Source organism: Rhinolophus ferrumequinum, chromosome 7 (genome assembly GCF_004115265.2).
Source record: "Rhinolophus ferrumequinum isolate MPI-CBG mRhiFer1 chromosome 7, mRhiFer1_v1.p, whole genome shotgun sequence".
In the NCBI taxonomy this organism is placed as follows: domain Eukaryota; kingdom Metazoa; phylum Chordata; class Mammalia; order Chiroptera; family Rhinolophidae; genus Rhinolophus; species Rhinolophus ferrumequinum.
This window is the reverse complement of record NC_046290.1, coordinates 90,121,676-90,139,144: the sequence shown is the minus strand read 5'-3', so window position 1 is coordinate 90,139,144 and position 17,469 is coordinate 90,121,676. Positions and strand designations below refer to the sequence as shown.

At 39.6% G+C, this 17,469-nt stretch overlaps 1 protein-coding gene across 2 annotated transcripts in view; it reads right to left on the bottom strand.

Moving 5' to 3' along the window:
- LOC117024571 (cytochrome P450 3A12-like) overlaps positions 1 to 17,153 on the bottom strand; it is a 52,423-nt gene extending 35,270 nt beyond the window's left edge. For both annotated transcript variants that reach the window (XM_033109988.1, XM_033109989.1), the window contains exons 1-4: positions 16,974 to 17,153; positions 13,314 to 13,407; positions 11,216 to 11,268; positions 8,029 to 8,128 (exon numbers count right to left, since the gene is read on the bottom strand). In XM_033109988.1, coding sequence (XP_032965879.1) covers positions 8,029 to 8,128; positions 11,216 to 11,268; positions 13,314 to 13,407; positions 16,974 to 17,044 — 318 coding nt within the window. In that variant the 5' untranslated portion in view covers positions 17,045 to 17,153. The remainder of the gene's footprint in view (positions 1 to 8,028; positions 8,129 to 11,215; positions 11,269 to 13,313; positions 13,408 to 16,973) is intronic.
- Positions 17,154 to 17,469: the final 316 nt, after the last annotated feature.

The following is a 17,469-nucleotide window of genomic DNA, read 5'->3' as shown; positions in this document are numbered from 1 at the left end:
TTGCCTGACAAGGGATTCAAAATAATTGTTCCAAAGAAGCTCAGAGAGGTACAAGAAACACAGATTAACAAAAATTTAACAAGATCATTTGGTGTCATTTTCCGTGATTGTTTGTGACCCCTATATGTTGCAGTGGTGTCTGTGCATAAGTATTAATCAATGTTACTTCAATAAATTTAATTTAAAAAATTTAACAAAATAGAAAAATTACAAAAACACAATGAGAAATACTACAAAGAGATATGAAACATAAAAAATTACAAAAAGATATTTTGATGCTGAAGACTATATGATTGAGTTTAATAAATGCAACAGAGAGCTGCAAGAGCAGATTCAATCAAGCAGAACAACAGTCAGTGAACTCAAAGATAGATCTTTTTTTAGAATGCAAAGGAATGAAGAAAGCCTACAGGATTATGGGATATCATTAAATGAAACAATATTCTCATTATTGGAGTCCTAGAAGAAGAGATAAAGGGACAGGAAGCTTATTTTAAAAAATAATGGCTGAGACAACTGCCAAAGGATTTTGGGAAGATGGTGGATTAGGTAAATGCTATGCCCACTGCCTCCAGGGATCACACCAAAATTTCAACTAAATTATAGAACAATCAACCTCAAGAATCATTTGAAGACTAGCTGAACACAACACACATAACTAAAGATATAATGAACAAACCATATTGAGACTGGTAGGAGGGGCAGAGACGCAAAATGGGCTGACCCCAAACCCACAGGTTGTGGTTGCACACTGGGAGGGACATCTCGGTAGTAGATGTCCCCCCAGAAGAGGGAGGGGTCTCAGCCCCTTATCAGGCTCCCCAGCCCTGGTGTCCTGTGCTGGGAAGAGGAGTTCCCAAAATATCTGGCAGTGAAAATCAGTGAGGACTCTATCTGTTTGTCCTGGTGGGACAGAAGGCAGCTGGAAACCCTGATGCCCTCTTAAAGTGCCAGCACATAGACTCATTCACTTGCAAACACTCACCTGGCGTCTGGTGGAGGGGTGGCAATGCGAGAGGTGCCAGAGACATATGGGGAAAGACTGAGATGTATGGCTGTCAGGTGAGGGCTGGAGGGACAGCTGCCATTTTTTCTGTGTGTAGTCTGGTTCACAGGTAGCGTACAGTACCTGTACTGTAGGGCTCCATCATGCATATGTTGAACTCTCCCCTGAAGGACCAAATCTGAGACCACATTGGTCTGGTAAAATCTATGCATGCACCCAACTCCACACAGCTAATACTGCATTACCTGGGGCATTCTTGGCTTCTGAGTGGCCTGCCCTGCCCCACAAGCTGCAGAAGAGTTTTACAGCAGTGGAGGGTCTGTGGAGGCCTGGAGAACTTTTGGTGGTGGGCACTGAGCCACAACATACACTGCAGCCTCTCTGGGGTGGCTCTTGGGAATCTGTGGGCCTGAGCCCAGTGGTGACTGGTTGTGGTGTTCTCAGAGTATTTTTGCAAATTAGTCACTGGCCTGGTACTGGTGCAAGAACCAAAACTGCATTAATTTTGTAAAAACCACTTCCCATACCCCAGGCTCTCTGAAACCCCACCCTATTCACGTAGGGCTGCATTTCCATGGGCCCTCTCAGCCTTTGGGTGACCAGCTGCATGCCACAAACTACAGTAGCCTTTTACAGCAGTGAGTGGCCCACAGCTGCTCAGGGAACTTTTGGTGGTGAGCAGTGAGCTACAACTTGTGCTGCAGCCACTCTTAGGCAGCTCTCGGGGCTCTGTGGGCCCAGGCCAGCAGTGGCTTGGGACATTTTGCAGAGTGGTCACAGTCCAGGCACTAGTGCAAAAACTGAATCTGCATTAACTTTGTAAAAACCACCAGCCATGGCTTGGAAATCCCTAGACACTACACTGCCCACCTAGTGCCACATTGCTGGTGCCACTTGCATACTGCGCCAACCAGCCCAGCCCACACATCTAAGGATGCTCTTTCGATGGCTGAGCCTTACAGGCAGCCAGCAGATGGCAACAAACCTATGGGTCTCTGGGCCTTTGGCCAAGCTACCCCGGGCCCAATACTGGTGGTAGCTGGCCTCATTACAGTAAGGCCATCTCCACATGCCTCCAGATCTAGCACAAACAGCAACCAATCACATATGACTTTGTACCTTCTAGGTAGCCCTGGGCCGGTCACAGGCAAAGCTGAAAGTGGCCTTCAGGGGAGCCCCTCCCCAGAGACACCAGAAACAACACACCCAGAGGCTGGTTTCAGACCACACCAGAGCACTACCTGGTTACCCTCACAAGCAGCATACCCCAAAAGTGGTCTCAAGAGGCACAAAATTCCACAGGGGCGAATACCCCTCTGAAGGGTCAGCCCCCACACAGCAGCTCATACACTGTGGGTGTAGCCAGTCCTCACAGTCAGTCAGCCTGGGAGTCAATCCCACCCACTGACATGCCAAAAACAATCAAGGCTCAATTACAACAGGAGAATACACACAACACACACAAGGGACATTCCTGGAACATACACACAGGAGGTCAGGGAGACTGTGCCATTGGACCACACAGGACACCTACCATATAAAGTCACCTGGCAAAGACTGAGAGACACAGGAGATCTGCAGAATACACAGAAGCAAACACAGAGAGACAAACAGAATGAGGAAACAAGGAACATGTCCCAAATAAAAGAAAGGAGAAATCTCCAGAAATAGAACTAAATGAAATGGAAGCAACCAACCTACTAGAGACAGAGTTCAAAATACTGATTATAAGAATTGTTAAGGAACTTAGTGAGAATTTCAACAAAGAGATAGTAAGCATACAATAACTAAATAAAACAAAGAATACAAAAACTGACACTAGAAGGAATCAACAGCAGATTTGATGAAGCATAGGGTTGAATAAGCGATTCAGAAGCAAGGAGCAGAAAACACCCAATCAGAACAACAAAAAGAAAAAAGAATAAAAAAAAGAAGATCATTTAAGGGACTTGTGGGACAACATCAAGCGTAACAACATTCACATCATAGGAGCACCATAAGGAGAAGAGAGGGAGCAAGAGATTGGGAACCTATTTCAAGAAATAATGACAAAAACTTCCCTAACCTGGTGAAGGAAATAGACATACAAGCCCAGGAAGTGCAGAGAGTCCCAAACAAGATGAACCCAAACAGGCCCACACCAAGACACATCATAATTAGAATGGCAAAGGTTAAAGACAAAGAGAAAATCCAAAAAACAGCAAGAGAAAGACAAGTAGTTACTTACAAGTTAGTTCCCATAAGTCTATCAGCTAATTTCTCCATAGAAACTTTGCAGGCCAGAAGGAAGTGGCAGGAAATACTCAAAGTGATGAAAAATAAGGGCCTACAACTAAGACTACTCTATCCAGCAAAGCTATCATATAAAATTGAAGGAGGGATAAAGAGCTTCCTATACAAGAAAAAGCTGAAAGTGTTCATCACCACCAAGCCAGTATTACATGATATCTTAGAGGGACTTCTTGAAGATAGGGGGAAAATGATAAAAATTATGAATAATAAAATGGCAATAGCAACATATCTATTAACAATTTTTAAAAATGTAAATGAATTAAATGCTCTCATCAAAAGACATAGAAATGCTGAATGGATAAGAAAACAAAATGCTTACATATCCTGCCTACAAGAGATGCACTTCAGATTGAAAGACACACACAGATGAAAAGTAAAGGGATGGAAAAAGTTATTTCATGAACAGATTGATCTAAAAATACCTTACTCAGACACATTACAATAAAACTGTCAAAAATCAAAGACAGAGAACCTTGAAAACAGCAAGAGAAAAGGAGCTCATCATATACAAGGGAACCCTCATAAGGCTATCAGCAGACTTCTCAGAAGAAATCTTCAAGGCCAGAGACAGTAGGGTGATATATTCAAAGTGCTGAAGTAAACATAGGGGTGCATATCTTTTTTTGAATTAGTGTTTTGGATTTCTCTGGATAGATACCTAAGAGTGGAATTGCAGGGTCATAAGATAATTCCATTTCCAGGTTTTTGAGATACCTCCATAGTGATTTCCGTAGTGGCTGCACCAATCTGCAATCCCACCAGCAGTGCACAAGGGTTCATTTTTCTCCACATCCTCGCCAGCACTTGTTGTTTGTTGATTTATTAGTGACAGCCATTCTGACTGGGGTGAGGTGGTATCTCATTGTGGTTTTCATTTGCATGTCTCTGATGGTTAGTGAGGTTGAGCATGTTTTCATATGTCTGTTGCCATCTGTATGTCCTCTTTAGAAAAATGTCTCTTCATGTCTTTTGCCCATTTTTAATTGGATTTTTTGTTTCTTTGGTGTTGAGTTGGGAGAGTTTTTTTAAAAAAATTTGATATTAACCCCTTATCCGATGTATCACTGACAAATATCTTCTCCCATTTAGTACGATGTCTTTTTGTTTTATTGATGGTTTCCTTTGCTGTGAAAAAATTTTTCAGTTTGATGTAATCACATATGTTTGTTGCAGCACTATTCACAATAGCCAAAAAATGGAAACAACCAATATGTCTATCAACTGGATGGACATCAACTAAATGTCCATCAGCTAAATGTCCAGTAGACAACTGGACTAAGAAACCGTGGTACAATGGAGTATTACTGGGCCATAAAGAAGAAGGAAATCTTACCATTTGCAAAGATATGGATAGACCTAGAGAATATTATGCTAAGTGAAATAAGTCAGATGGACTTATTTGATCTCATTTACATATGGAATCTAAAGAATAGAATAAATGATCAAACTAATCAGAAACAGTCTCAGAGATACAGAGAAAAAACTAAGGGTTGTTAGATAGGAGGAGGTTGGGGATAAGAGAGAAGGTGAGGGGATTAGAAAGCACAAATTTTTAACTACAAGATTTCCACGGGGATATGAAAGACAGTTTGGGGAATATAATCAATAATGTTGTAAAGATTTTGTAGGGTATCCGATGGACACTTGTCTTATTAGGGAGACCACTTCAGGGATGGTGTAAGTACCTGACTACGGCAGTGTACACATGAAGCTGAAGCTGAATAATAATGAATGTCAACTATAATTTAATATATGTATGTATATAGTCACAGGATGTGGAGTACAGCATAGAATCAATGGAATTGTAAGAGCTATATACAATGCCAGAGGGGTAGTAGATTGGGGGAACGAGGTTATCATTTTGTGAAGGATGTAAATATCTATTACATTGTCTTGTACAGCTGAAACTAATAAAATAATAAATAAATAAATAAATAAATAAATAAATAAATAAATAAAGCTGAAAGATAAAAACAAAAACAAAAAAACCCCTACCAACTAAGAACACTTTGCCCAGAAAAGTGGTCCTTTAGAAATAAGGGAGAGATAAAGACATTTCCACACAAACAAATATGGAAAGAGTTCATCACCACCAGAACTGCCTTACAAGAAACACTAAAGGAAGATCTTAAGATGGAAAGAAAGGACACTAACAAATAAGATAAAATCATATGAAAGTATAAAACTCACTGGCAAGTGTAAATATATAGTCAAATTCAAAATACAGTAATATTATAATGGTGGTGGGCAATCAATTATAACTCTAGTGCAAAGGTTAAAAATAACTATAGCTAAAATAATTTGTTAATGGATATCTAATAGAAAAATATGTAAGAATAACATCAAAACATAAAATGGGAACAAAGTTGTTATCAGCTTAAAATAGACTGTTATATCTATGAAATATTTCATGTAAGTCCCTGGTGACTACAAAGCAAAAATCTATAGTAGATACAGAAAAGAAAAAGGAATCAAAGCATACTACTATAGAAAATTATGAAATCCCAAAAGAAAACAAGACAACAGGAAGAAGGAACAGGGAACTATGACACACCTGAATTAACAAAATGGCAATAGTAAGTCATTATCTATCAATAATTGCTTTCCATATAAGTGGAGAGATGAATGGATAAAGAAAATGTAGTGTGTGTGTGTGTGTGTGTGTGTGTTTGTGTCCCCGCATTGTGTGTGTATATATACACACACACTTGTATATATGCACACACCCACTGAAATTTAATTCAAGCTTAAAAAGAAGGAAATCCTGCCATTTGCGACCACATGGATGAACCTGGAGGAGAGTATGCTAAGTGAGATAAGTCAGATACAGAAGGACATATACCACATAATCTCACATACAGAATCTGAAAAAAGAGAAAAAAATAACAAAACTCGCAGTAACTGAATAGAATGGTGATTATCTGAGTGTGAGGGGAAGGAAAGATATTGATCAAAGGATACAAACTTTTAGTTATAAGATGAAAAAGTTCTGGAGACCTAATGTACGGCATGGTGAATATAGTTAATAATTCTGTATTGTATACTTGAAATTTGCTAAGAATAGTAGATCTTAAGTGTTCTTACCACACACCAAAAAAGCTAATTATGAGAAGTGATGGATATGTTCATTCATTTGTGGTAATCATTTTACAATGTATGCATATATTAAAATATCACACTGCATGTCTTAAATACATACATTTTTATTTGTCAAAATAAATATATAAAAATTTAAAAATGGTGAAAACAGAATGCTTCCCCCTTAGATCAGGAACAAGGCAAAAATGTCCACTCAAAGCACTATTATATAATATCATACTGGAAGTCCTAGCTAGGGCAGTAAGACAAAAAGTAGAAATGAAAGGCATACAGATTGGAAAGCAAAAAATCAAAGCATCCCTGTTTTCAGGTAACATAATTGTCAATGTGAAAATCTCAAAAAATATAAAAAGAAAACCTCTAGAATAAATGAGCTCAGCAAGACTGTAGGATACGAAATCAACAGAAAAATCAACCCCATTTCTATATAATAACAATGACGTCTGAAAACACTACCATTTACAATCCAAAGAAAATGAAATACTTTAAGTGTAAATTTAACAAAACATGGATAGAATTTCTGTTGGAGAAAGGGATCAAAGAAAGCCTAAATAAATCGAGAGACATACTGTGTTTTCATGGAAAGACTTGACTTTGTAACCATATAGATTTTCTCCAAATTGGTCTATGTGATTACTTTCAATTCTTATGAAAATCTCAGCAATTTCTTTCTTTGTAAACATAGATTAGCTTAGTTTAACTTTGTATGGAAAGGCAAAGACATAGAATAGCTAAAACGATTCTGAAAAAAAGGTGGGACGATAATTCTTCTCCATGCTGAGACTTACTGCATAGGTACAGTAATCAAGATTGTGTGGAACTAGTGGAGGGTAGATACATAGATCAATGAACAGAGCAGAGAATGAGAAACAGACTCACACAAATAGGCCCAATGATTTTTGACAATGGTGCAAAAGCCATTCAAGGAGGAAGGCTAGCTGTTTTACAAATGGTGCTGCAGCAATTAGGCATCCATAGGCAATAAACAAACAAACAAACAAACAAACAAACTTTGACCTAAACTTCATACCTTATATAAAAATTAGAATTAAGTGGATCATAGATTTAAATGTAAAACATAAAACTTTATAAAATTTAGAAAAAAGTAGGAGAAATTATTCAGGATCCAGGGCTCAGTGAAGAGTTTGCAGACTTGGCACCAAAGGCACAGCCCATAAAAGGAAAAATTGATAAATTGGTTTCATCAAAATTAATGTTTGCTCTGCTAAAGACCCTGATAAGAGGAAAAGATAAGCTACACACTGTGACTAAAAAAAATAATAAGAGGGAAACTTATGGTGATGGAACAGTTCTGTATCTTCACTGTGATGGTGGTTATACAAATCTTCACATATGAAAATTTTTATAGAGACACAAACACATACACAAATAGAGTACAGAAGCTGATGAATCTGAATAAGCTCTATGGCTAGTACCAATGTCAATTTTGTGCTTAGATATTGTACTATAGTCATACAAGATATTACCAATGGGGGAAACAGAATGAAGGGTACGTGACATGGGACATTCCTGGATTTTTAGGCAATTTTCTGTTTATCCATTATTATTTCAAAATTAAAATTTAATAAATAAATAAAATTTAAAGTAAAAAAAAAATAATGGATGCCTACCCGCCGGTTTGTGAACACAGAATAACATTCTTTCACAAGTACTGTTTTGATCATGTCTGGATCTGTGACAGCCAACACAGGCTGTCGACCATCATAGAACCTGTGTGGGGAAAATAGAGTTAGTTAATTTTTCTTTTTAGTGGAGTGACTTTTTTTTAAATTAAAATTTATTGAAAAAAAATTTATTGGGTGACAATGGTTAGTAAAATTACATAGATTTCAAGTGTACAATTCTGTAATACAGAGTACGTAGCATCAAAGGACAGTCTGGGCTTCCAGGAGTGGTTCCATCTGCAGATATTGTCTTGTAAAATTTAATCAACCCTGTAAAATATAGAGGATGTATTACAGATTAAATTTATATAGATGATGTATTACAGATAAAAATATATAGATTATGTATTACAGATTAAATTCCACTCCTGGAAGTCCAGATTTTCCTTTGATGTTACATAATCCATATTCCTAGAGATCATGGTTAGAAATAACATGAGAGCACTTGTTAAGTCCTGGTGGTGTGTACACGGTTATTTTCTATAAAATTCTATATAATTTTTTGTATGTTTAAAATATTTCTTTTTAAAAAAATCTTGCTTTTTTTATTTGTGTTTTGGAAATCTTTCTATATCAGCACAGAGAATTTTCTCATTATTTTTACAGCTGCAAAATATTTCTTTGTATAAATTTATTGCAATGTATTTAGCTACTGATGGACATTTAGATTTTTATCTCCAATCTTTTACTAAAGCAAACAATGAGACAATGATTAACCTTTTAGTCACATTATTTTGCCTGTGTACAAGCATATTTGAATAATGAATTCTCAGAAATGTTACTCCTGGATCAAAGGGTATATACATTTGTAATCTTACTAGATATTACCATATTGCTCTCTTTAGGAATTATATCCACCTTATATATCCACTAGCAACATATGAGAGTATGATCACTTTATTATCCTATTATACACAAAGAAGTGTGTTATTAAACACGTGAGTTGGTGTCGAAAGCACTTAGAACAGTGAATGGGACATAGCAAGAGGGTGTTAATTACTTTTATTAGTAAAATAGGAATTTAGGCTAGAAAAGAGTTGAAGGAAAGTAAATTATCTGGGAAGAGAAGAAAAAAATGAGAGTCCATCCACTCAGTCATTCAAAAATATACTTTTGAAGATACATCAAAAGCATGCAAAATGCATATAACATCATATTAGATGAAAAGTACAGACATGCTGATCACAAATATGTAAAAATGTGTTTGCAAATGAAAAATACTTGAAATGCTCAAAAAGATCTAGTAGGAATATGAATGATTTCTTTACCCTATTTTCCAAAATTTGTTTAGTTGTTTACAATTTCTTAAAGGAAATATTATTTTAACTATTAAAGAGGAGTCCTGGTTAGAATTACGATCAGAAAATTTTAAAACAAAAGAACGAAGAATAAAAAAATACAGAGGAGCATGTACAATTAATTTAAACATATTTTCTTTTCATTGCTTATATTTATTCTATATGTGGGTCCAACGGAGCCCTCAGCTCAGTGTAGGTGACATCTGTTAGCAGCATGGCAAGCCTACTTTTGACATATGTACCACGCAAAGTGGACTCTTTCTGTGTGATACATTCTTATTTGACCTGATCTCCTGACTTGTTGACTATCAGTTTAATTACACCATCCTCTGGCATCTTATTTTTTATTATAAATCAGTTGCATTAGGTGAACAAAATGGAAGATTTTCCACAAGACTCACCTATTCTTTCTTTGACTTCATGGAGGAATTTCAAATGCTTTTGTGATCAAATATAAAAATGGATGAGAACCACTGCCCTTAATGCAGCCCATTTCCGGAAAAAAAAAAAATGTTCTAAAACTCAGATGGCTTAAGTGGGTGTTGAATACATTCGGTGTTGAAGCAGTGACATAAGTGATTGTGGTGGCACTTGGGTCGATCAAATTGATCATATTTCTTGGATAAGTCCCCTTCCCCATCATGTTTTTACAAAAACACCTGGGTGGAGAGACAGTGGTTTTCGGTCACCCTTTATATCCTGATCTCATACGAGCCTTACTATTTCTTTCACTACTAGTTAACATTCAGATTCTTGGGCCCCAGTCCAGATCCTCCAGATTCAGTGTTGCTAGGGGGTGGGCCCCAAGAATCTGCATTATTAACAAGCTCTCCCTGGTGGTTCTTATATACACCCAAGCATGAGAACCATTTGCTAAACAAAGAAAGAGACTCCACAAGTAGTAAATGTTGGAAGGGGCAGTTTGAGCTGGACCAGAGGTGATCCAGTGCTGTGCAGTTCATTCTACTCCATCACACAGACTTTCTGGGCCACGCCAACTCAGTAGAACTGTATGGTTTCTGTCGACTTGAGAGAAGATGGCCAGTACAGAGAGATAAAGCCTTCTCCCACTTGCTTCTAGCATGCAAGCACCACGTTACACCTCTCCCACAGCTTTCACCAGTTCTGAAGAGGACCAGCTGCTGGAACTGGCTGAGGCCACTCCATACAATCCTCAAGTCCACCAGCTCACCAGGAAACAGGGTGGTTTGGAAATATGCTACATCTTCTAAAAGTAGGAGAATAGGGTAGATAAAGCAATACTTGTATAGTCTAAACTTCTATTAAAAAGTCTTGGCTTAGAATTCATTTAAAATCCCAAACTCCATACTTGTGGAGAAAGTAAAAAACACTGAACAGAAATAGTTTTCCATTCTGTGTACCTATACCCACAGCCCTTTTAAAAAATGACATAATAAATCCAAATTTTAATTTTAAAATGTTTGGATTTTAATTAATAGTGAATCATGTGGGGAAAAGGGAATGACATGCGTTTATGAGCATATATCAGAAAGCTCAGAAATGATGCATTATCTGATGAAAGGTAATCTAAGAAAGGGAAAATGGAGAAGATGGGAATAATAAAACACTGGACAGAGAGAAATGTCAGGAGTCCCCAAGCCACCAAATCTGGAGACTAGTGATAACCTGCACCTCTCCAGCTGATTCAGAATGTAGACCTGGACACCTGGTGACATATCAGATCCCTGGTAGAATAAGCCTCCAAAGCTTTACAATAATACTATATGCTGAGATTGTCTTCAACGCCATGGGTTGGGGGGTGGGGTCTCATTATATTAGCAAGTCTATCTGATGGAAGTTTCCAGTATACTCACCCCCACATATTTCCATACTTCTTAAAACATTTCTTGTCAAAATCCCATACACCCTATAGGAGAAAGAAAATTAGATTATTAATCCAAATGTACTGAACCCTGTCTCTAATTGGGACAAAAATGACCCGGATTCCTTGAAATCAGGCTTACTGGCAGGTAGGGGGAAGCTCTTACTCAGAGGTGTCTTGGGGAATGGAGGAAAAATGAAAGAGATATTTGAAGTGGAGAATTTAAAATCACTCTTGAAACTTCTGTGACTAGTATACATACTGAATGACAGACCCTTTTCTATGATATTAACTAACTCATTGTCTTGTGAAGGTTTCTGTTGTGCATGTGTTGCCTCTCAAATCTCCAGAATTATTACCTTCATGGACACCGAGAAATGAAGCTGAGGGAAAAGTAAGATTGGCCTGCGCACTCTTTGATCTCCTGGTTAAGCATGATTTTCATGTATCTCATGAGCCCTCTCTAGAATTCCAGGAGAATTAGAAAGTTTGACACACCAGTGATCTCTTTTATTCTAGCAGATTTGAATAAATGTAAGACATGTTTGTTGAGTGAGAAACTGACTGAGGGAATGAATGAATGACAAAGTAGATTTGCCTTCTGGTTTTCCAGCTCAACACGGAAAAGTTGGGGAGATGGCACCACTCCACCAGGACAGAGCAAGTTAACACACTTGCTCTGAGCTTTCACTTCTGACACTTAAAAAACAAATCTTCCTATTTTTACTAAGTTTCAACTGTGATATTAGATGTCTTAAATATGTAAAAGAAGGTCCCAGAAGTATGGATTTAGGGGTGTATCCATAACGAGTTGATCCGGGCAAAGTGGAAAGGAAATTATTGTTTTTTCAGAGGGAAAAATTACAGGAAGTTCTTAGACTAAAAAAACACTGAAGATCTCAGTTGGGAGAATTAGGATCTGAGAAACAAGCCTCTGGTCTTGTTTGGGAAAGGAAATCTGGGCAGAGAGCAGCCAGCATGCAAGGCTCTGCCTTCTGGCCTGAGGGATGTGAGCTGGTAACCTTTTGTCCAGGGGCCACACCCTGGGTGAAGCATAAGGGCAGGATACATCACAAAGGCCGCACCAAAATCCACACTCCATGTGTCAACTAGTATATTCCACTAAATTAAATTCAATTTTCACAATTTTGTCAAATAATCTCCTACTAGTGATTTTTTAAATAAATAATTCTCTCTCCTTTACAAAAACCCCACACAACTCATTTAGATAAATGATTAACTATTTGAAGCTGATAGACAGCCCCACGCTGCCTCAGTTATACCTGCTCAGACTCACCCATAGGTGCCTCCTCTGAGGGCAGAGAAGTAAAGCAGAAAGCTCTTGTTCCATTTCTCTTGTCCCCCAAAGTCATCAAGGTGAGCAAAGGGTGAGTAGAAGCCATGGATATAACTACAGGCATTTAGCAGTTCTTAGAGAATTCATGTAGGCAAATTCCCCGATGGTGAACACTTGGGCTGCCAAATACACTGAAGTTTCAAAGCTATCCAGGAGGAAGGGAGCAAGAGCCACCAGGAGCTCATGCTACGAGCAGGAAGTCTACTCTAGCCTATACCCGTAATGAGGCAGTGCCACTCACCTCCTTCATGCTTTTCACCTAATAGTAAGTACGATTACGCCTGTCTGGGAGTCTTCACTGGCTGCAAGAAAATGCTTCTCACGATGCTCACAGGTGGGAAGAGCAATCTTGTGCTGCACCAGCTAGAGCGCTGCTTGCCCGACTGAGGCAAGACCTGAGACTCCTAACAGCTGACAACACAGCCCTGGGGTAAACCTGGCCCAGTGCTGGGTGGGGCATATGACACCCTTTCCGGAAAGTGCGAAACCTCAGAACGTCCTCCTGAGGAGGGCACTTTGACTATGGAACTCAGCTGGGACAGAGTCAATGGAATTGTAACCGCAATATAAGATATCAGAGGGGTAGTAGATTGGGGGAGAGGGGTTAGCATCGTGAGGGATGTAAATGTCTAACTATTACAATGTTTTGTACACCTGAAACTAATAAAAAAAAGAATATAAACAAAGATGATATTCTAAAATAAAAGAAAGAGGGAGCCCAAACACCACTCACCTTACGGTAACCCAGAACAGTTCCAAAAAAAGGCACAGGTTTCGGCCCAGGAATTCCCAGCTTCTTAAAAAGTCCATGTGTAGAGGTCCCATATCTATAAAGTAAAAGAGAAAGAAGGGATTGTGGAATAGGTGATGGCGAATCTCTGACTCAGAACTGAAACAGTCAAGGGGAGGTAACATGTAGATGATAAATAATAAAGCAATTCCAACAGCAATAATTCCATTCACTCGTCATCTCCTTTCTCACTTCCACTGGGAGAGTCACAAAAACTAATGGTGATCAGCTAACAGGAGCTGAAGACTTCAGGGCCCCAATCCTAGAGTGAATGCTTGATAAGTGTTTCCAGAGTAGAGCGCTCCGGAGAGGCTCAGGTTGGAATTCTTCCAGAAAATTCACTCACGTCTATTTAGTATGAGGACACTTCCATGATTTTGGAGATTCTAATTCTAGGCAGAAAAAGGAAAAAGGTTTTTGTGCTCAAATGATGAGATTTTGCAAAACTGCATCCATCAGTGACTGAGGGTTAGTGAGAGCCCACCGAGACAGTGTTCTTACAGTTTGCTCTGTGACTTTATGCTTTTCCTTCCCTCTAGCCCCTGACCCTGTTTTAGGATCTGGGTCTTCTTAAACATATCATCACAAAGAGGCCTTGGACTAGCCACAGTGTGCTCATTTCTATAGCACGAAACTGGGTTCAAGGCTTCCATTGTCCTCATAGCCTTTCAGCTACACACATGTTCTCAGGAAATTTGGTGCCTTGTGCTCTAGAGAAGAGTGATTGTCCCACACGTGCCCTGAATGAAACTGTGTAAAGGAACCAATGACTAAATAATGCATTTCCAGACCATTCTTCCCCTGGTGGCATCTGGTCCTCCAGCCAATGATGGTCACCTGCTAAGCAGTGCCAGGCTCATGCCGTTTGTCATGATGGCTAGTCACCACGCAGTTGGTTTACTGGCTCTGTGTGTCAACTATCTCAAAATCCCATTAAGGCTGGTGCTTCCTCCGGCAGGCCTGCCTGAAATTGATCTCCATGTGTCATATGTGGAGTCCCACAGCTGGGGGCTCTGGATCCTTGCAAGCCTTCCCACTCCAGGGTTACTGAGAGAGGTCAGAGGGGAGGAGGGAGAGGCTGAGGAAGAGGCCGTTGGCAACTATTTTAACCATGAAGCTTCTAGGCCTACAAGACTAAGCCCATAGAGGCAAATTAGGGAGTTATGGCTGAAAAGCAGGCTGTCTATAATGGTCCCATGTACCCTACAAATGCTTTCAGCTGAAAGATAGGTGGCCTTGCAAACAGGGTACCTTCCTGTTGATAGCAAAAGACGCGTTATACAACATAAAATTAGTAACTACAAAATGTTCCAGAGCTCGATTAAGACCTTGTCCGCTCTTTATTTTGTGGTTACCCTTTAAGAAAGTATGGTACCCTAAAATTCTGTACAAATTTAGGTAATCTTATAATATGTGATAAAATAAACCCCCAAATTGCATGAAACGACTTGTGCTGAAAGGCACAACGGAGGCAGTACGGCCGAGTACAGCTGGGTGTTTAGATCCTTCCTACAGAAAGTTGGTAGAAATGTGAGCCCTGACTGTCAAAAACGGGGTACTCTTGGTTCATGCCATCTTAGTTCCTTCCTTCACCATGACAACCATGGCAAATCAAATAACCAGTTTTTGCTTCTGAACTTTCATGTTACATAAACTCTCAAGTGAGGCTAAGCAACTGAATGAAAGTGTCAGCAACATTGATCCCAAGGGAAAACCTAAGGTCTAAACTCACAGGTTTCCATATCAAGGCAGAGAGTAGGCTGGGGGGACTATTCTTTCCAGCTTCCCTCTTTTTGGTAGAGTAATACTGCTTTGGTACAAATGAAGGGGCTAACATAAAGCCAATCATTTCTATTGCATTTACATTATGTGGGCATAAGAGGATACTCTCTACAGCCACCAACCCTTGGCCGTACCAGTGTTACTTAAGGCTAGAGTGCTGTGTATCCACTGGTGACAGTAGTGGATACTGTCACATAATATGATTTAGATGGTGTCTCTGACCCCAGTCTTCAAGCAGATGAGATGCCTACCCTGCTGCCCCTGTGAGTGACCTCCTGTGGGCCAGGACCCAGAGTATCTGGGGGAAATATTCTCCCACTTCATCCAGACTGCTGTCTGGATGTCTCTTTTACCATCAGTAGCTCACAATCTTATTTAATCACCTGCACTGTGAGATTAAAATAACCAGCTGGGCAGGTATATTTAAAAACACATACACAATCTGTATCATAGAAGTATATTTTGTACACTAGACTCATTTCCTGACATTATTCTAGAAGGGTAAGGTTATTTATACAACTTTGTAGCCACAGATCCTGAATCAACAGCCCTATTTTATCCTCCAGAAAGAACATGCTGGGACTAGTTTTATCTTAGTAAAATAATCTAGTATTAAATAGAATAAAATTAAATATTATCAATTAATTTAAAAATTTGATCAGATGCAAAATGTGTTGCCACAATACCCTGTTGTCATAACATTTCGTTCAAAGAATGAAACAAAGTTTGTTTTCTATATTCATGTCATCATGATTTCCTACTCTGCATGAAAGTGAGAATGGGAAATGGAGGACGCCTTCTCTACCCATCCATCAAAAATAACTCCTCTCCCAACCTGCTCCATGATGCCCAGAATCCCGCCCTTGAACGGAATTCCTCTGCTAGGTGAGTTGATTCATCCTCCTGTAGTGTAACTTCAAAGGAAATAAAGTATTTAAATCCCAATTGGTTTGTAGGTTTGTGGCTTAATAGGCAGTTAGCAGATTTTATATTGCGGGAACATAAATCGCTATTTTGATGCTGACCCTCCCCAAAGACTGGAAGGAAAAGGTAAAAGAAAAGAATGTTATTTCAAGATTTCTGCCAAGTTTGTTCTGCTGTAAAGATTTCTCATTTAAGGATAGAGAAATGAGAAATTTCTCTATCATTCCCCCACTGCCTATTACATACTGGGGGAATGAATCCTAGGTGAGGAGCACGAGGGGAGGGACACAGAAAAGAGGGAAGAGCCAGTGTGAAGAGAATGGTGGGGTAGTCTGCAACCCCCACGAAATCTGGGGTGCACTGTGGTACTTTGCATAAATGCTGCCAGGCAGTGGGAGGACGGGGACAGGAAACAACCTAGTTACTCAAGCCCTAATCCTCCTACACATCTCTTAGAGTAGACACAGAGCTTGGAAAGTCAATGTAATGGGACACAAACCCTGTTCTCTCCCTTCTGCCTCCAGGATCCCCAGAGCTGGGAAAGGAGTGAGGACCCCACTGCACAGAGGCCAGTTGATTTTATCTGTGTCTGCTGAATTCTGGTTGATTAGTCTAGATCCATCCAAACTGGCAGTCAGTCAAAAGATCATCCCCAGGAGCAAATAATGTCACTAAACCTTCTGTGTTATAGAAATTAGGAGTTGGGGGTCACGGGGTGATACTCCTTCAACACATTAGAGTAATATCAAGAATAACCCTTTGGTGTTTGAGTGCCCGATGCGTAAGCAGCTACCCGTTCATTAAATGTTTGATCTTCAAAACAGATAGGGGAAAGGGGGCCTGATTAGCTCCCCAAGTCCAGGGTTGCAGAGGACACACATTTGGACAATTACTCACAGATAGAGGAGCACCAGGCTGGTAGCCAGGAGAAGCCAGGTCTCTGTGGAAAAGCTTGGGATCAGGTCCATGGCCGTTTTTTTCTAAGATCCTCTACTCTGAGGCTCCCTTTCAGCAGTGTCTGCCAGTCTTTGACAGCCTGTGCGCGCAGAACTTCCCTTCCCCAGTGGATATTCAATGAGACTGGATGTTTATGTGCTGGGAAAGGGGGTGGGGCTTGAGCTGCAGCCAGTAGAAGGGCCATCTGTGTTCCACCTGCACCCGCCCTCTCCACCTTGAAAGTTGGCAAAGCATCATGGACACTCCACTTTGACCACCCCTGAGTTCGTATTCTGTGGGAAATCAATAAACAACTCACTCAGTTTTATCAGCAAGTCCAAAGGTTACAGAAACTCAAGTAAAGCCACTGGCCCGAAATCTCTAACCTGCCCTTGACTCCATGGATGCCTGCTCTAAAAAATACTTGAATTAATGTTATATGTTTCTATAACCTTTA